Source organism: Anabas testudineus, chromosome 2 (assembly GCF_900324465.2).
Source record: "Anabas testudineus chromosome 2, fAnaTes1.2, whole genome shotgun sequence".
In the NCBI taxonomy this organism is placed as follows: domain Eukaryota; kingdom Metazoa; phylum Chordata; class Actinopteri; order Anabantiformes; family Anabantidae; genus Anabas; species Anabas testudineus.
Window position 1 is genome coordinate 11880513 of NC_046611.1, and position 16790 is coordinate 11897302.

The 16790-nt window shown below is 40.8% G+C and overlaps 1 protein-coding gene across 1 annotated transcript in view; it reads right to left on the reverse strand.

The window, feature by feature from the left end:
* dock9b (dedicator of cytokinesis 9b) overlaps positions 1-6880 on the reverse strand; it is a 33958-nt gene extending 27078 nt beyond the window's left edge. Inside the window, 3 exon segments of the mRNA XM_026362860.2 lie at positions 458-547; positions 3867-3983; positions 6633-6880. Of these exon segments, the coding sequence (XP_026218645.1) occupies positions 458-547; positions 3867-3983; positions 6633-6749 (324 nt within the window). The 5' untranslated portion in view covers positions 6750-6880.
* Between the last annotated feature and the right edge of the window lie 9910 nt (positions 6881-16790).

Consider the following 16790-nt stretch of genomic DNA (forward strand, 5'->3'; position numbering starts at 1 on the left):
AAACATGTAAGGGTGGAGAAAACAAATGAAAGTTCATGTAAAGGATAACAACAATATTTTTACCATGTACTGGATCAGTTTTCACTGCTCTCTAAATGATCTGAAGGAACAAACATTTCTCTTTTAAAACGAAAGAGTTTAAAGAGTTTTTTTTCTAATATTTAATCAGTTTATCAGCTTTATTCATAAACTTTATAGCTAGAAATCTGATCAAAGCCTTGGATGTAGTCATGGCTAAACCTGTGGGCTCCAGTAGCCAATCTGAGACAGTCAGCTGCAGTATGCAGACAGAGGCAAAGCACCTGTGTGTAGATGAAAACAGAGACAAAACACAAGCGTGCTCCAAACATAGCAATAGAGCAGGGCTTCAGTCACGCTTGATGATGAGGCTTTGGCCAGTGTGGACGGATAAAGAATGGACATAACAGGCTTATCTCTAGGTATGGATTAGTTTTACCTCTTGGACAAACAGCGAGTGAGCTTCTTTCTCTGCAGTTTCTGGCACGGTCGAGAACAGAGTCCTGCCCTGTCGCCGCAGGGTGGAGATCTGAGGAGAGAGATGGGAAGCAGACATGAAAACCAGACTGATATAAGAGACTGACACGGCAGATTCATACTGCTAGCGTTTTTTTTACTTCACAACTGAGCCAATTCACTCACATAGCTTTGGGTGTATGTTTAATGCTGGTTTTACTGTTTCCTGTGACTATATGAAACTCTTTTATTCCCATAAGGTAGTTCTCATTGTATTTTCCTCCAAAGAAGAAAAGAGATTAAGGTCTACAGCCTTCCTAGAGCCGGTAGGGATCAGCAAGGATAGATGCCTCTTGCTGTGCTTGCTGTCCGTCTGATTCCTAATTCCTCCAGATAGTCACATCATGCCAGACCGTCTCATCCTATAACAAAGCTGACATGGCGAAAATTATTGGATATTTGGAAATACAGTGATTTGCTTTCTTACCTAGTTAGATGACGGAGGAAACATGCAGCTCATGCTTCATTTATATTATTTATATATATAAAGTGATTCTTTCTGGATTGATGGTTTCTCAGGGAATATTTCTTCTAATCTTTAGCAGTATTATATATGCAGTGTCAGTGTTTAGGTCTCATGTGATGGTAAACGTGGTATTTGTTCATGTTCTGTCTCTGATAGGATATATCAGCAAACCGCCTGTTTCTTTTGCAGTACATGTGCTTGTGCAGTTGCCGATGACAACAAATGTCAACGCAATCAAAACTACACTATGCACGTGACTCAATAAACTTCATCAGAAGAAAATCCCCTACGGTGGTTCAGAGAATGGAAGAGATGAAAGGAGATGGTGACTTTTGTTCTTTTGAGTTGCTCTGAGAGAAAAAAAGAAAAAACAGCACTGCTGAGAATCTTGTGCAGCCTATTCTAATGCTAGTCTTAATTCTTCCCCTGCCAGCCTTATTAAATGGATAAAACCAGACAGAGAAAGGCGAAGAGCCACAGTCGAGGAGCAAAAAGGCGCCTTGGGGCGTATAGACTGTTGTGCTGGCAAGTCTTCCAAGCTACTGGACGCCTCAGCCGCCATTGCTCCCACTTAGTGCCCTGTTTTTCCACTCAACCCACAAAGAGTAGTGGGAAACGGTGGCACATTGACCTAGTTTTGTCATAAATCTCCTATTCTTGCATTGGAAAGTATATATAGCTATTGAGCCTCTGTCCTCATTTGTCTAATTCACTCTAGTAGCTGTCAAAGGATTGTCAGCAGCCCAAACTGAGCTCAGTGTATTCAGTCCTGTACCCAGGTCAGAGTACTATAACTCGTGGCGCTGATGATGTGTTAAAACCTCTGCTGTGAGGAAAATCTTGGTCATTCAGTCCAACAAAGCAGAGATTTGGCTACAGAAGACTTGAACTAGTTCGACATTTTGAGAAATAGAGTTAATTGCTTTCTTACTGCAAGTTAGATGATATCACTCTCAGCCTCAGGTTGACACGTCACAGTATGACTTTCCCATACAGTCCAACAGGTCCTCCAACATAAACAACTGTCTAGGTTTTTTCTCAATATCCTCTCATATATACACGTTACCGTTAAATATTATAACCTACATATTATAACTTTTGGGCAGCTGTGAATCAGGAGGTAGAGCAGTTTTCTACCAATCATGGGATCAGTGGTTTGATTCCAGGGTGCATATATATATATACCAATATATAATACTGACAAGTTTGTCTTGTGTACAGTACAATCATTTTCCAAGGTTTCCCTGTTCTCGAGTCCACAGAAATCAAAAACTCTAAAGTTGGTTTGAAATAGAAAAAGCAGGCCGCCCTCGCAGGTTGAGACAGGACCGGACCACTGGCAAAATTCCTGAACGGCCAGTCTGTGCCTGTTCACCACACACAGCCTGTCCATTTGACCATTCACTCACAGGAGACGTTTTACTAAAGTGCACCACTGTCAATCAACTGAGAGCAAGAACTGTTGGCTGCCAATTAACAGCATTCCTTTCTCAGTCATTAAACCAGAGCTTTGATGGCTTCCACTGGGCCAGATGAGCGTGTTCCCACAGATAGTGACACTGAGGGGGCAGACGGGCTAATAACATTTTCATAGCATGGAGATAACCGGGCAGAGTTAGGGGAAGGATAAATCTTTTCTAAACTGAAATGTGTAGCATGACAAAAATTCTATAAGTGACAGTTTATGAACCAAATGAAAACTGCATCTGAATGTGTCTGCAAGTTAAACCATATCTGAACACTCTACCTCGCATGTACTGTGTATGTTTGTGTATTATCTATGTAGCATGTATATATGACCCTCTAGACCCATACTGTATGTCCAGCTGCCGCCCCCCCCACCCTCCCTAAGCTCAGTGATGTAAAACATGTGGCAGGTTAGACAGATGGGCGGACTGGGTCGGACCAGACTCCCACACACACGTACACGGAGTCCTGGGTAGTTACTAATGGCTCTGCACTGTAGATGGCCATGTAATGAAAAACACTCATCATCCAGTGATTGTGAAACAGCCTGAAAGCAGATTGAAGGTTAGAGATTCCCCACCACACACTCTGCTGTTCAGCAAACTTTAATCAGACAGGAGCAAACCGTGCGATTGTTGGGGAACTATTTTCGGATGTGGATAATTATTTGATGCTCTATTGAGTAATTATTTAATGGTGAATTAGGCATTGAACTAAACAAAACCACGGTGCCCATGTCACCTACACATAGTGTGCTATACAACATATGCTGGTGAGTAAAATCAGTTCATGGCTTGTTTTAGATTTTTTTCATAGGAGTTTGTTTTCTTGTGCTTTTCTAGTTCAGGAGACTTCAGGAGTTGAAGAATGACAAACATTTGAGCACAGGTCTCTCCCTGTTTTCTCTTTCTCTCTCATACTGGGAGTGAACCCCGCTGAGATCCATCTCAGCGCTACAGTGATGTAATGTTGACACAGTCTCTGAGCTCCTTTGAACACAAGCAGCAGATCTACAGAGCGTTTTATAAGACTGAGATTAGCCATTACACGCAGTGCTCTTAGAAGACAAATTTACACCTGATTTCACGGATGGGTTCCACAGATCATATCATAATTTACCTCTGACTGCCTTAAAAGACCCCAGCTAGTTGTATTGAAGAGGAAATTAACAGCAACAAGAAACAACTAGTTAGGAACGGCCTCTTTAACACTTTATAATGTGAAGGTTGTGTTAGCAGCTCTCATATCCATATTCCTCACGTATTTAAATAAATCTGATATTGTGAGTATTGTGTGTATTATTGTGAGTGATCAGGTAAGCAGAGGATGCACATGTTTGCAATTACATGAACATACAGTACCTTTAGTCAACATGAATCAATGACTATCCATATCTTACCTGGAAGTCATCAGTGGGGAACTGCAACATGTCTCGCAGAACATCGCTGATGATCTGGGTCTTCCTCTGCAGGATCACATTCTCGTAGTCCAGAGGTTCAATGATCTTTGGCTTTACCTAAGGAAGATATCAGTCCAGTCACTCTTCAAATGTTGTTGGTTAATGTACAATAAAGTAACTGTACACTCAGAACTGCACAGTACAAACAACATGGTTGTCATCACTTGGGTTGTGGGATACGTTTCAGAGGGAAATCTGGTTTATTCGTGCTGTCTGGACAACAAGTTGCCATTGTCCTAGAGTAAACCGGTTGACATCTACAGCAGCAGGAACTGGCACGGAGATGGACATGAATGTGGGTTAAGAGAGGAGGAGATGCGTGAAGCGAGAGATGGATGAGTGAGTGGTTGTGTGTGCCATTGTGCCAGTCACTGTGTCATGAGCTCACATACAAAACCTGAACTAGATGGCAAAGAGAGTTCAGCAATTTCTTTTGCTCAGAGAGTCTCCCAGAATAGGCATTACCCCCCTCATACTGTTGCATTACCCACCACAGGAAGGAAAGCCTGACAGTCTAAACAGGATCCTTCACTCCAATATATACAATTATACTACAGTGCAACAGACAGGGCTTTGTAGGCATTAATGCTTGACAGTAGGTAAAATAGCAGGACTCAGTTTATCATCTGGCAGGGATGAATCCTCCCTGGCGGTACATGGTTATTCCTGCATCATATCCTCCCCCAGAAAGCCTGACAGTAATATTAGAAAGTAGATCTTCACATACCACACATACCGTATAGCTGTGTTAGCATATTAAAAGACTGGGGAAGTAAATAAAGCTTCAGTCTATTTTAGTTTTGAAGTACTTCACATTCTTGACAGATTCTATAACTAACTAGTGTTTCTCTGTGGGATAACTACGGTGTGCGACACCTTAATAATGTACATGTAGATGTAAATGTAGCTTTTGTCTTCAAATTGCTTATGATCCTGGTCCAACAATCAAACATTGTATACAAAGCAAGAAAATAAAATAATGTTCACAATAGAGAGGCTGGAGCCAAAAAACACATCAGCTCACTGCCAACGTCAGCATGCTAATATGCTTACAGTAACAACGCCAATGCGTGTTGATGTTTATAAGGTATAATGTTTACTATATCAGCCAATTTAGCTTTGCTTGTTAGATTCACTTGGCAAAATTGGTTAATTAGCACAAAACACAAAGTACAGCTGTGGCTGTTCCAGTAGACAGTGCCAGCACCCAGAGCCAAAGGACGTCAGAAAAGATGACCATGAATTTCCTTCTGGTATGTTTCATAACTACCAGTGACCTCAGAGAGAAAAAGATGAAGAGAAGATATATGACCTCACTACAAAATACATGACACATTAGCCCTTATCTAATAAAGAATTATTTATTTTAACCACCCTCTTTAGCACGTGGATTTAATTTTTGTGTCACAGCCCACCCATGAATGATAAAATATGCCATCCACAGATATTATTTTTCCTCTTTAAATCATTCCCTTAGACTTATCATATCTTGCTGTACATTTTTAAATGGTGAATGGTTACATCCTATGAATGTGGCATGAATATGATCCGGATTATTTGGATTATCGTCCTGGTCTTGCTCCAATGAACAAAAACAAACCAAAGTCAATTAAACAGACGTCTGACCACAGATTTACATTTTGATTTGTCCAACCCATTCTCTTGGTGATGAAATGAAAACATCCCTTCACGGCTCTCGGCCCTTTAGATGTAGAAGATCGCCCGATAAGTAGAAGATCGTCGGCTCTGATTTCCAACTGGAAGACTGCCATTCAGACAGAAGATAATAACAAACAGCTGTATGATTGGTCAGTAATTATTTCAAACACTTGAACATGTCCGAGAGTTGAAAAGTGATGTTGTACATCGTAGTATAAAGTGTATGTTTGATTTTCTGATCCAAAAATGTTTCCAGTAAAATAATGTGTCTGGTATTTAGAACTAGAAATTCCACAGGTTTGATTTGGTTATATGTCTCTGTTGACTAGTGAAGTTGTAGTTTACAGTACATGCCTGTCTTTCTAAGTTAATGCACAAGTTTAAGAGGAATGGTTAATGAGATCATCCTTGAGTGCAAGTGGACGATTGTGCCAATTTGGTCCACCTACAGTGAGCTTGACCTTTGACCTTTGGCCACCAAAATCGAATCAGTTCCTCCTTGAGTCCAGGTGGACATTTGAGCCAAATTGGAAGAAACTCCCTCAAGACATTCTTGAAATATCACAATAATGGGACGGACAGATGGACAACCTGAAAACATAAAGCATCTCGCCTCATCTAGTGTCGGCCTGTAGACAGAAAAACAGTAAAGGGAATTCTTTAAATCTTTCAAATTAATCATCTCTAATAAGAAATAATTTATGAAACTGCTATAAGTAAATAATCTCTCTATACCGTGACCAACTAGTAATCATCTTTACCAGCTTTGCAGACAACTTGTCAAACCCCCTGATTCTGGAGCACAGGAGCAGTTAATGAACAAAGGAGGCACAAGTGCTCCATATCCTAAAATAAGATCAAGAGTCAACCCCCAGGAGAGTGTACCCTCAAGCTGCTATTTCCTATTTCCTTCCAACCCATTTAAAAAAAACCTTCAAAGCTGCTCTTAAAGAGGAGTTTAAACAACCAGATCATATCGGTTCTGTTTAGAAGGAAACTCCCAGGACGAGAGTGGATTTTAGAAACACCAGTAGAGTGCAGACTTACCACTGCCACCTGTGACCCCGCTTCCAGCTCAGCTTCAATCTCAGCCACGTCCTTGTACTGCTGTGGAGACTCTATCACCATCTCCCTTTTGGGGGCCTTGCCTGCCCGACCCTGCATGGTGGTCAGTGCAGCCCGTTTAAAGCCCCCGATCAGGTGTGAGACTCACTGTGCGCACACTGCCATGACACAGAGTTGCCTGCAGTCTGTGAAGGTTGTGAGAGTTATGCTGGCGTCCGGCGAGATTCCCTCTGCACTCAATCACAATAGCCCAGCCTCCCTCTCTCTCTCTCCCTCTCTCTATCTATCTCTCTGCTTCTCATCAGAAGGACAGGGCCCCTCCCACCCACACAGCTGTGCAGCTGTGAGAGTGCATGTGTGTGTATGTACAGTATTTGTGAGGAGGAGTGGAGGAGGAATGGACCACTCCCTCATTAAAATCTTAAAAGAGGCCCAGAGTTCATGTCGTCCTGTGCCTGCTCCACCTGCCTATTGTGTGTGAAAACAGAAAGAGGCAGAAAAGTGCACAGGGTGAAAAGTGATTCTGTAACAATGTGCGGCTTGTATCTCTACATACATTACACCTATGAAATACTTAGGCAGCAAGAAAGTTTATGTGCTTGTTTGTGGTTTGTGGTTTATGAAGACTAAAATCTTTCCCTAAACTTAAAGTGCTTTTTTCTCACAACAAACTCACTGATAAAAAGGTAGACCAAGACAACAGACTTGTGTTTTAGGTCAATAGTGACACTGCAGAAACTTTAAGGGAAGTACTGCACCCAAAACACCATCAATCAATATGGCAAACGTTTCAGTGAATCTCAGGGCCCTGTTAGTTTAAATAAAAATCTCAGTGCTGTTAGTTTGAGACTGGTGCATTGAGGTTATATGTTCGCTTACTCTTTTGTTGTGAGTAAGGCACATTTTCTTCTCATCTCACCTGATGTCAGTGTTTTTTTGAATGGGTTTTTGGTTAGATGTCTGAACTGTACTTATAATCTCCTACGCAATTAACATAAGGATTTTCTACTTACTTACTGGTTTTGGCTTTAATATTAAAGTCAATGTTGAGATCTTCTGTTTGTGGTGGTACTTCCGTAAGAATATACATACATACACTACTTTGTTTTACTGTATATACTACACTTTGTAACTACACTAAAATTTAAGAGGTGCACGAGAGGCCACTTTATTTTACAGCCTGCATACCATGGACTTAGAAAGGAAGTTTGTCTTACATGTGCAACGTGTTGTGATCACAATCTACTGCCACTGTCACATGGAACAGAATCCCCAAACAGCATTACTGCTGAAATAACTGAAAAGAAGTGTCAGCAGGCACAATAACAGTCCTTAGACACTCAATCTGTGTTGATAAAGTTCTACCCCCCCATTGATATTTGGCTCTGCTTTGAACTGTTCCTGCGCCGTATCCGCTGCAGCGGGCACCCTCAGCAGGGTCTGATAAAACACACTTCCCCCTTATCCGGCTGTCGGACGCCGCACTTGCACACACACACACACACACACACACACACACACACACACACACACTCTCTCTCTCTCTCTCTCTCTCTCTCTCTTGCCCTCTTCAGGAACAGTTTGAGGTTTTTGACTTGCTCCTTGTTTCTCCATGCAGTCAGCGTTCTCTCTGAGGAGAATCACTTGCCTTTAATGTTTGAGCAACAGAGGCGCCTCGGCTCAGCTGTTTTCTATTGGAGTGTGCGTTGGAGAATGATGACATTTAAAGTTTTCAACGAGCAATTACTGTGGGTAAATTTATGCTAATCCTGTCTCTCTTGCGTTGCTGAACAGACAACTCTCAAGTTTACAAGCCACCGAATCCTTCAGACTCGACGAGCATGCTTAATAACTCATCCAAATATCTGTATGGGTTGAGAAGTTAGGGGCTGTCTTCTGCACACACAAAGAGGACGCATTAGAGAGGGGATGAGATGCCAGTGGTCAGGATGACTTCAAAGGGCATCATTTCGCTATTGCAGTTTCAGAGCCATCACTCCTAACAAAATGTAATACAAAGGCAGTGTGTGTGTGTGTGTGTGTGTGTGTGTGTGTGTGTGTGTGTGTGTGTGTTTGTACTGCAGGGTTCTCTGATGTGTAAGGCACCATGCATAATTTGCATAGCTTGTTTTAACTGTACTCACTTCAAACAGACTTGCTGAAATGTACCATTCAGAGAAATAACTTCTAAAAACACAGGAAGCTTCGCAGAGGCTAAAGAATTAGGTGCTTCCAACAGGACATCTCTGAGATAAAGACTGAAAAAGCTTCATGAGACACAAGAAAAAACATCATCCAAATATCTGACCATCTAACCCATCAACCCACTGTGTGAAGGGCCGCCATGGATGATTACTGTCATGATCAAATAATAAGTTATTCTTTCAAATGTCAGGAAATCAAAGAAAAGAAATTCCAGAGCTCAGGGTTTTGTAGCTTTTTTTGGCCAAACAGTACAAACCCCAACAATATAATAATTTTTTTTACAATGCTGTTGAGCACTTTCAAAACACGGATCACAACACACATAGCCTACACTCTTTAGTGTCCCTGAATGCGACAAGTGGTGAAAAAGCCAGCTATATGTCTAAGTAGCTGACAAATTAATAAACCTATTCCTATGTCTGCCTCAACATGCAAGATTAAACAAGGTAGTGGCTACAAAACCCAACTTTATATTAATAATAATCATAATCATATGTAGAAAATGAATGTATTTTAATTACTTTTAATAATCTTATTAAATGAATATAATAAACAACTATTTCTTTCAGTACTGTTATTCTGTATATTTAAATCTGAAAGGGAAATTCACTCCAGAAAGCAAGTTGACATTATCAATATCTACTTTGTTTTCGCTATTAACAATGCACTTGTTTTGCTGCAAAACAATGGCATTCTGCTGCTCGGGCTATATTTCCCTTTCAGCAGCCTTATTATCTTAAACAGTAGCAAAAGGTTGAGATGAGACTAAAAGGGGAAATTCAGTCAGTGGGTATTTTCAAAGGATATTTTGGGCTCAAGTATTTAAAGCAAATCCTATGGAGGTTTCAGACGTGATTGTTCCCTGGCCTCAGAAATGACTGTGCTGTGCCCTGTAGTCCTGCGGAGGCTTCAGTGACAGCGTCACCAGCTCAGTGTAATAATCAGCCTCTTGTCAAAGACCCTGGCTACGCTGAGGTCATCTCCCTTCATTCACTCACATCTCTGGAGCAGTCTACAGGCCATTCACGCTTCCTGGAGCTGCTGCTGGTAAAACGCCAACAACACCACGAACATGCGTGTGTCTGAATGTGTGTCTCATGGGTGATGGGAGTACAAATTAGTTTATAAGGCCATCTGCGTAAGAGCTTGACGTAAAAAAAATTAAATAAAAAAAAAAAAAAACACGCTGCCAAAGAGAGAGTGAGAGGGAGTAGGAGGCGGAGAAGGATAGCGTCCATTTGTTTTCACACAGCTTGGATTCATTAGGACATGTGAGCCTTCCACACCCTTCCCAAGAGGCACACACACACACACACACACAGAGTATATATAAACATAGAGCGTCACATGAGTCTGTGGAGTATTGCATAAGAGCAGGTTGACTTCATGTTTGGGAAATGGCTGCTACAGGCGCTACATAGGGAAAGTGTGAGGGTGTTGCCTGAAAAGAAGTGATCACCCTCCGTCCACATGCTAAACACACACACACACACACACACAATAACCACATGCAAGTTACTGTAGCTCCCTGACCTGAAAGTCGCTCACAAGTTATAACTCATTGTCTGTCACACAAACTAAAAATGCAGAATGTTCAAAAACATTCAAAAGACCAGTGGTCGACACTTTACTGTACCTCCAGGTGGTATAGGGAAAAACATATGGGACAAGTTAAATACGATACGAGAGATGGGTTTCCCCCAAGTTTCTATAATGTCAGGGCAGACAGAGGTGATGAGAGCTCAGCTCAAGACTGTACAGCAACAGCAAAGTGCAGATACACCCTCAAAGGGATCCACAAGAACCAAACGTGTATACAAAACACATGGTCACTCGTTGATATTCATTCCTTGTCCAATATACAATAACGACTACTGCAGGTATATCAGCAAATCAGTAAATAGTTTCCTTGAAGAGAGAAACAAAGGCCTCAGCGCTGAACATAACTGTTAACTGCTTTCTAGCTACCACAACTGGACAATAAGCTGATAGGTCATTCAAAAGACATATATACCATGATCAGATGCTCATGAATGCTCTGCAGTTAATACAAAGGAACCTCAGTTATATTCCTACTAGAAAAGAACATCAAAGTCAAAAGGCTGCAATAACAATGTTTCCCAGCCACATAAAAGACTGAATAAAACACTACATTTTGGCATTTAGCTATATTTTTACAGTGTATTTTAACTGTTAGGAAGCAAAGGATGTCAGAATCTGAGTTTGGTGCTGACGCCAAGGTTTAATCTTGGATGCAAACTGTGATTTGCTTAAAATGTGCTAGAATTTGAATATTAATTGGTAGATGTATGCCTCTGCAACTGAGAAAGGTGATGGGAGGCCAGTCACAGCTTAATGGTTGTGAAGGTAACATTGCATCCAAAAGTGATAATGGTTGTCAAATGTCCTTGACTCAGCAAGCACTAGCAATCCTATTTAACCCCCCTCGCTACTGATTGTCCATTATATCTCTTTGACATAACACAGGGCAGGATGCTGGCTAATGGAGCTAACTTGAGGGAAGTAGCTTAATGTAGCAGTGCATAAATCTGAGTAGGAGACACGCTGGCTGTAGGAATAATGCAGCTCTGAGAGAGACAGTAAATGTTGCACAAATCCTGAGACTTATATTTGCTCCCAGCCAAATGTTAAGCTTTTGATGTGTTGCACCAGTAATTGTGGGTTTGGGCGCACTGATATAGATGCATTCAACTTTCAGTTCCTCAGGGGAGTCTATTAGGGAGATTATTAGCCAAAATTCTGCTGATCTGTGCAGTAACTCACATTTAATCCAGAGAGTTTCCCCTCTATCTCTAAATTATTAATTATTCTATCTAGTTTCTATTCTCAAAAATATATATATTATGTGCTACTGTAATTTTAGCCTGTGAAATCACTTATGAAATGCAAAACAGTTCCCCCTTAATTTAGTGGACAACGATTTGAAAAACAGTGGAAAATAACTAGAAATCAGCCATATACACCACAGCAGCGAGGTTATACTTGGAAGTGGGCTTTACCAGAGCAGTGGTGGGAATCCAGACTTGAGATCCCCTCAGACTCAGCGTTTCCTCTTCCTCCTCCAGGGACCCTAAATCCACTGCCCCCTTAATGTAGCCACAGTTTCTCTCAAGGATGGAGCGCAGCCCCTCCAAAAGAACCACGCTGGTGGTGCATCCCATGGTTCACCCAAACACCATCCGCCACCATGCAGGAAAAAAAGGATCTCACTGTTGGAACCTTTTTACTTAGCACCAAAATTTCAGCTCCTGGCAGGTGCACCTGTCCTCACTTGATCCTTCAACCTTGATCACGTCCACGTCTATAAAAAGTCTACTTGCAGGCTCAGTGGGCATGGAGGGATGAGGGAATAGACCCGCAACGCAGAGAAGCTGAGCTGCTCATTCAATCAGTCAGAGCAGGGCATCGACTTTCCAACTCCTCTCCCTTCCTCCTTTCTTCTGCCAGAGCATGAGGATGCTGAGACACTCTTACTCCGCTCCCTCTCTCTCTCTCTCTCTCCCTCTCTCCTCTCCAGTGGTTTGCTTTCTCTCTCCCTCTCTTCTCAGCCTTGCCATCACTCACTCATGCTTGTCGCTTCCCCCTCTCCTCTCCTCCCTCGCTCTCTCGTTCTCGCTCACAGCAGACTCGCTTGCTCTCACAGCTTAGTCATTTCTCTGACTCGGCACACTTTGTCAACAATGAAAGCAGACTGCTAGCAACAAAGACACACACACATACACAAACCGAACACTGCAGACAATGTTTTACTCTTTCCCTCCTTCCTCTTTCTCCTACTCACAATGAAATTCTAAGCAGTGCAATCATCTTTGTGATGTCACGCACCCAGAGGAAAAAGCATGATTTATCATCCCTTGACCCCTGCTGCCAGACCTTCAGCCATTAACACCCTCACACTAGACTGATCAATCAAGACTGCTGCGTCATAGGACAAAGAGGACAAACCTGGCAACCCTCTGTAAAACATCATCCAATTAACATCACAGCATCCTCACATCCTCTCTGCATGAGCGAGGGTGTTATGTGAAGGATACAGGTTTTTATGTAAGGCTAATTTAAATGCACATACAAACTGTTCTCCCAATTTTCTTCTTCCGCTGCTTCTCTCCAGTGACTGGTGTAAATATTTCATCAGCGGTTGACATACTCACTTACTTTTAGGTGGATGATGCAGCAAAATGGGTAAGAAGGAGAGTTAAGGTAAAAAGGAAGTGAAAGCACAAAATAGAATTATTATATAGAGTTCTACAAATAGTTTTAAGACTGCTTCAACTTGGCTGCTCGTAACGATTTAAACTAGTTTTCAACAGCAGTGAATCCAGAAGAAGCGCTTTTAATTGCTCATGAACAACGTACAGGAAAAGTTGGGAGGAAAAAACCCTGAAACTCAAACTATTAATTGCTATTGAAAGCACTTTTGTACTGTAGTGTAAGTCCCAGACACAACCGCAGCACACTGGTCCTATAAGCTCCTATACGTTTCTAATTTCAACAAAGTACAGGAAAAGGAAGCATAAGCAAGTTCAACATGCACTTAATATCACTTAATGATGAATCCTGAAAATACAAAGGCAGTAACATTCATTTGAAGGTGTAGGACTGGTCAACTGATAAATGTGAATTAAATATTTACTGATCTTTTAGCTCTCAATTTGTCTACATCAACTGCTGAGAAAAATATCTGACACTTTAGCTGCATGTTCTGCTATGTTCATCTTCTAGTGTTTAATGACGACATGGTCAGGGTTATTTCTATTGACTTATTTCAGAGTCATAGACGACATCTTACAGCTGTTTCAATAGGCTGAGCAGTGAGCAGCCTGTTCAAAACCTCTCATTCAGCAGCATTGTTAGAATAATGTCATTACATTAAGGTTATTGCTCAGAGGATGCATTAATCTAATGAAATCTGAGCTGTACCTCATAAGAGAGCCAATGTTTTAAAACAATACTTGAGTGTGGTGAACCTTTAGCAGCACACTGACTTTTACTCTGAAAGCCCAGTTATTGAATATGAGCATTTATTTCCTGGAAACAAGTGTTGTTTTTGAAAAGATAAAGAAATAAATTAGCCGCCCGAGCCAACACCATTGTCAATATATATCTCTTCTCAATAAAGAAAGCACAAGGCGTGTTCTTTATATGTTGACATACAGGATGAATATATCAAAGTGGCAAGGTAGAAGAAGGCATGCATCACTACCTCCACCTACAGGCGGCTGCAAACATTGCAACAACACTGAAGCCAAATGGCTCAGTGGAATGAATTCTTCCTACCTAGAGTTTTTCTTACCTACAGATTTTGGGATCCCTCCTTCTTTGCCCCATAACTTAGAGCAAACAGATAATGATGTCATGCAAATTCCAAGCATGTACAAAAGTATAAAGACACATAATCATACCAGCTTTTTCCAAAACACTCAAAGACGATGCCATATGGGGCAATGACTCAGGTTCAAGGTTTCACTGCAGATTTTTGATATAACAGGCATGGAAAACTGTCCAGAGTTTGTTTTGCAAAAATAAGCCTGAGTAATCTACTGAGTGTTTTATTGTCTACATATGGTCGGTAATGTCAAAGGAATTTAAGTCCAGTGTCATTACACTTACATATAAAATTATAATAATAATACGTAAATAAAGACGTAAACCACCATTTTTATTAGTGGGTTAGAATTTTTATATTTGAGGTTTTTAAACTGGTTTTATGATGCTTTAACATTTTTATTTGACAGTTTTTCTTTTTATTGGTTTTATATACATTATCAGCTAATTGCTAACACCAGTAAGCTAACATGATCACAGTGGCATTCACTTTAGTTCAGCAAACTCAAGCAACAGATGCAAGTCAGAGAGGCTAAAAACGATGATCACGTCTGCTGTGGGAACAGTAGGCATGTGCTTGTTCGGAGATTACTTTCCAAGTTTCAAGTTTCCAAAATGGAGGTGCCAGCTCGTGTTTCCATTATCACTACACATAGTACAGTGCAACTTCATCAGGAACCTAAAAAACAATAACGGATGCAAGTGTTGAATCTGGGTTACACTGATGTGATTGGGGTATTGAGTAGCGCATGAAAGGCCTGCAGGTAATCTGACAGGATGGAACAGGATCCACATGCATGCTGTTTTAAAGAAAAACTATGTCTAGACACAAGCTTGTGACTGTGTTTGCTCTTCTTTAAGGCTAAATAACCAGTAATGTGAAAAACTAGCACACTGCTGCCGACGTTCTTTTCTATTATCTAAGTAGGCCACTGGTTAATGTGCTGTAATTCTACCTATCCCTGCCTAATTTCACATGGAAGGATTCTGAGGCGGCCAAAAGCACCGTGAATGTTTTCCACATTAATTTAAGTCTAAAGGCTATTTTTATGCATACTACGCAGAACTGGATGTGCAATTGTGTCAGCTGGGTCAGAGGAAATTTTTTATGGTCACTGCCCATTTTTGCAGACAGAGCTGTCTGCCCTGCTGATTGAGGTAACAATGGTTTGGTTAATTGTGGTTATACTAAAGACATGTAACCATTAAAAATAAATTATACAACAATAAAGGGGCATTATACCAATTTAAAAAATGAAATTGAGTTTAATTATCATGGGAAGTCCTAATCTAAAGTCTAAAACTGACTTAGTACAAGTACCAAGGAAACAATGTATTTTAAACAATATAAAATTTGATGCAGTTGTTAACATAAAGGTGCACATCTCCTCCAAGTGTGTTCATATAGTTCTAGTCCAAACATTGAAAATGATGACAAAGAAAATGTATAGTGTTCAAAGACCTCAGCTTCCTAGAGACGCTTGTGTGGAGTAAACAGCAGTTGGTTTAGTTGATTTTAACTATTTTATGCCCTGAGGGCAACAACACATCATCATTTGAAAGCTGATTGTATTTGGTTTTAAGAATCTGTATCAGTAAGTAAGTAACTAAAGCTGTAAAATAAATGTAGCGGCATAATATTTCACTCTAAATTGTAGAGGAGTAGGAGTAAAATGATAAATTATAGATTATAATATAATGATATATTATGGATGTCATTCAAACTGTGACTGTAACTTGTATTTAAACATCAGAGCATTTCTCCTAAGATTTAATACGTATTTCCCAAGCTCTCTCTGGAGCCATCTCGCCACAACGCACAACTTATTTTAATGTTTTTACCAGTGAACAGCTGCTCCATTTCCTTTAAGCATTACTCTGTGGCAGAACAGTACCAGGCGACAGCAAAAATTAACAATATTTATTATGCATATGTGGTCTGAGTGTTCTTTGTTTCGTCATTTCGTCACTTTGGATGTGCTGCATAAACAGTGTTTGAGATGACACTGTGGAATTTATATGCAGGGCATTGAATATGATTCTATTTGTTCACCTAATTTTTTTGCCAACAAAGAAATGAGACAACAATTTACAAAAATCTGTTTTGTTTGCTGGATTGCACTGAGTCTCTGACACAGCCAGCTAAACATGACATGTCATTCTGTTTTCTCCTAAGGCAGATTTCCCCAATAAACGACAAAAGAAACCTCAAAACACTAAAGATGTTGCAATAATGCTGAAATCTCCCTCACACGCACACACACATACTCTCTCTCTTGAATCAACACTGTGGGCCATGTAACAGAAACAAAAACATGTAGCAACCATCCAATAAAAATGTCATGGTACCCAAACAAGAACAGCCTTTTTTCATTTCTCAGCCTGCAGGCACCAAAGGCCTCTTTACTGAATTTGGTAGACACTGGCAGCACGTCAAAATCATGTCACGGAGTAGGGATTTTCTGTCATAAAGTTGCTGAATCTTGCTGTTTTCAGGTTTAACAGAAGCTTGAGGATCACAGGGAAACAAATGTACCAGACGGGCAGCGTTTTTTTACGCCAGTTTAAGCGTGGTAATGACAAAGACCA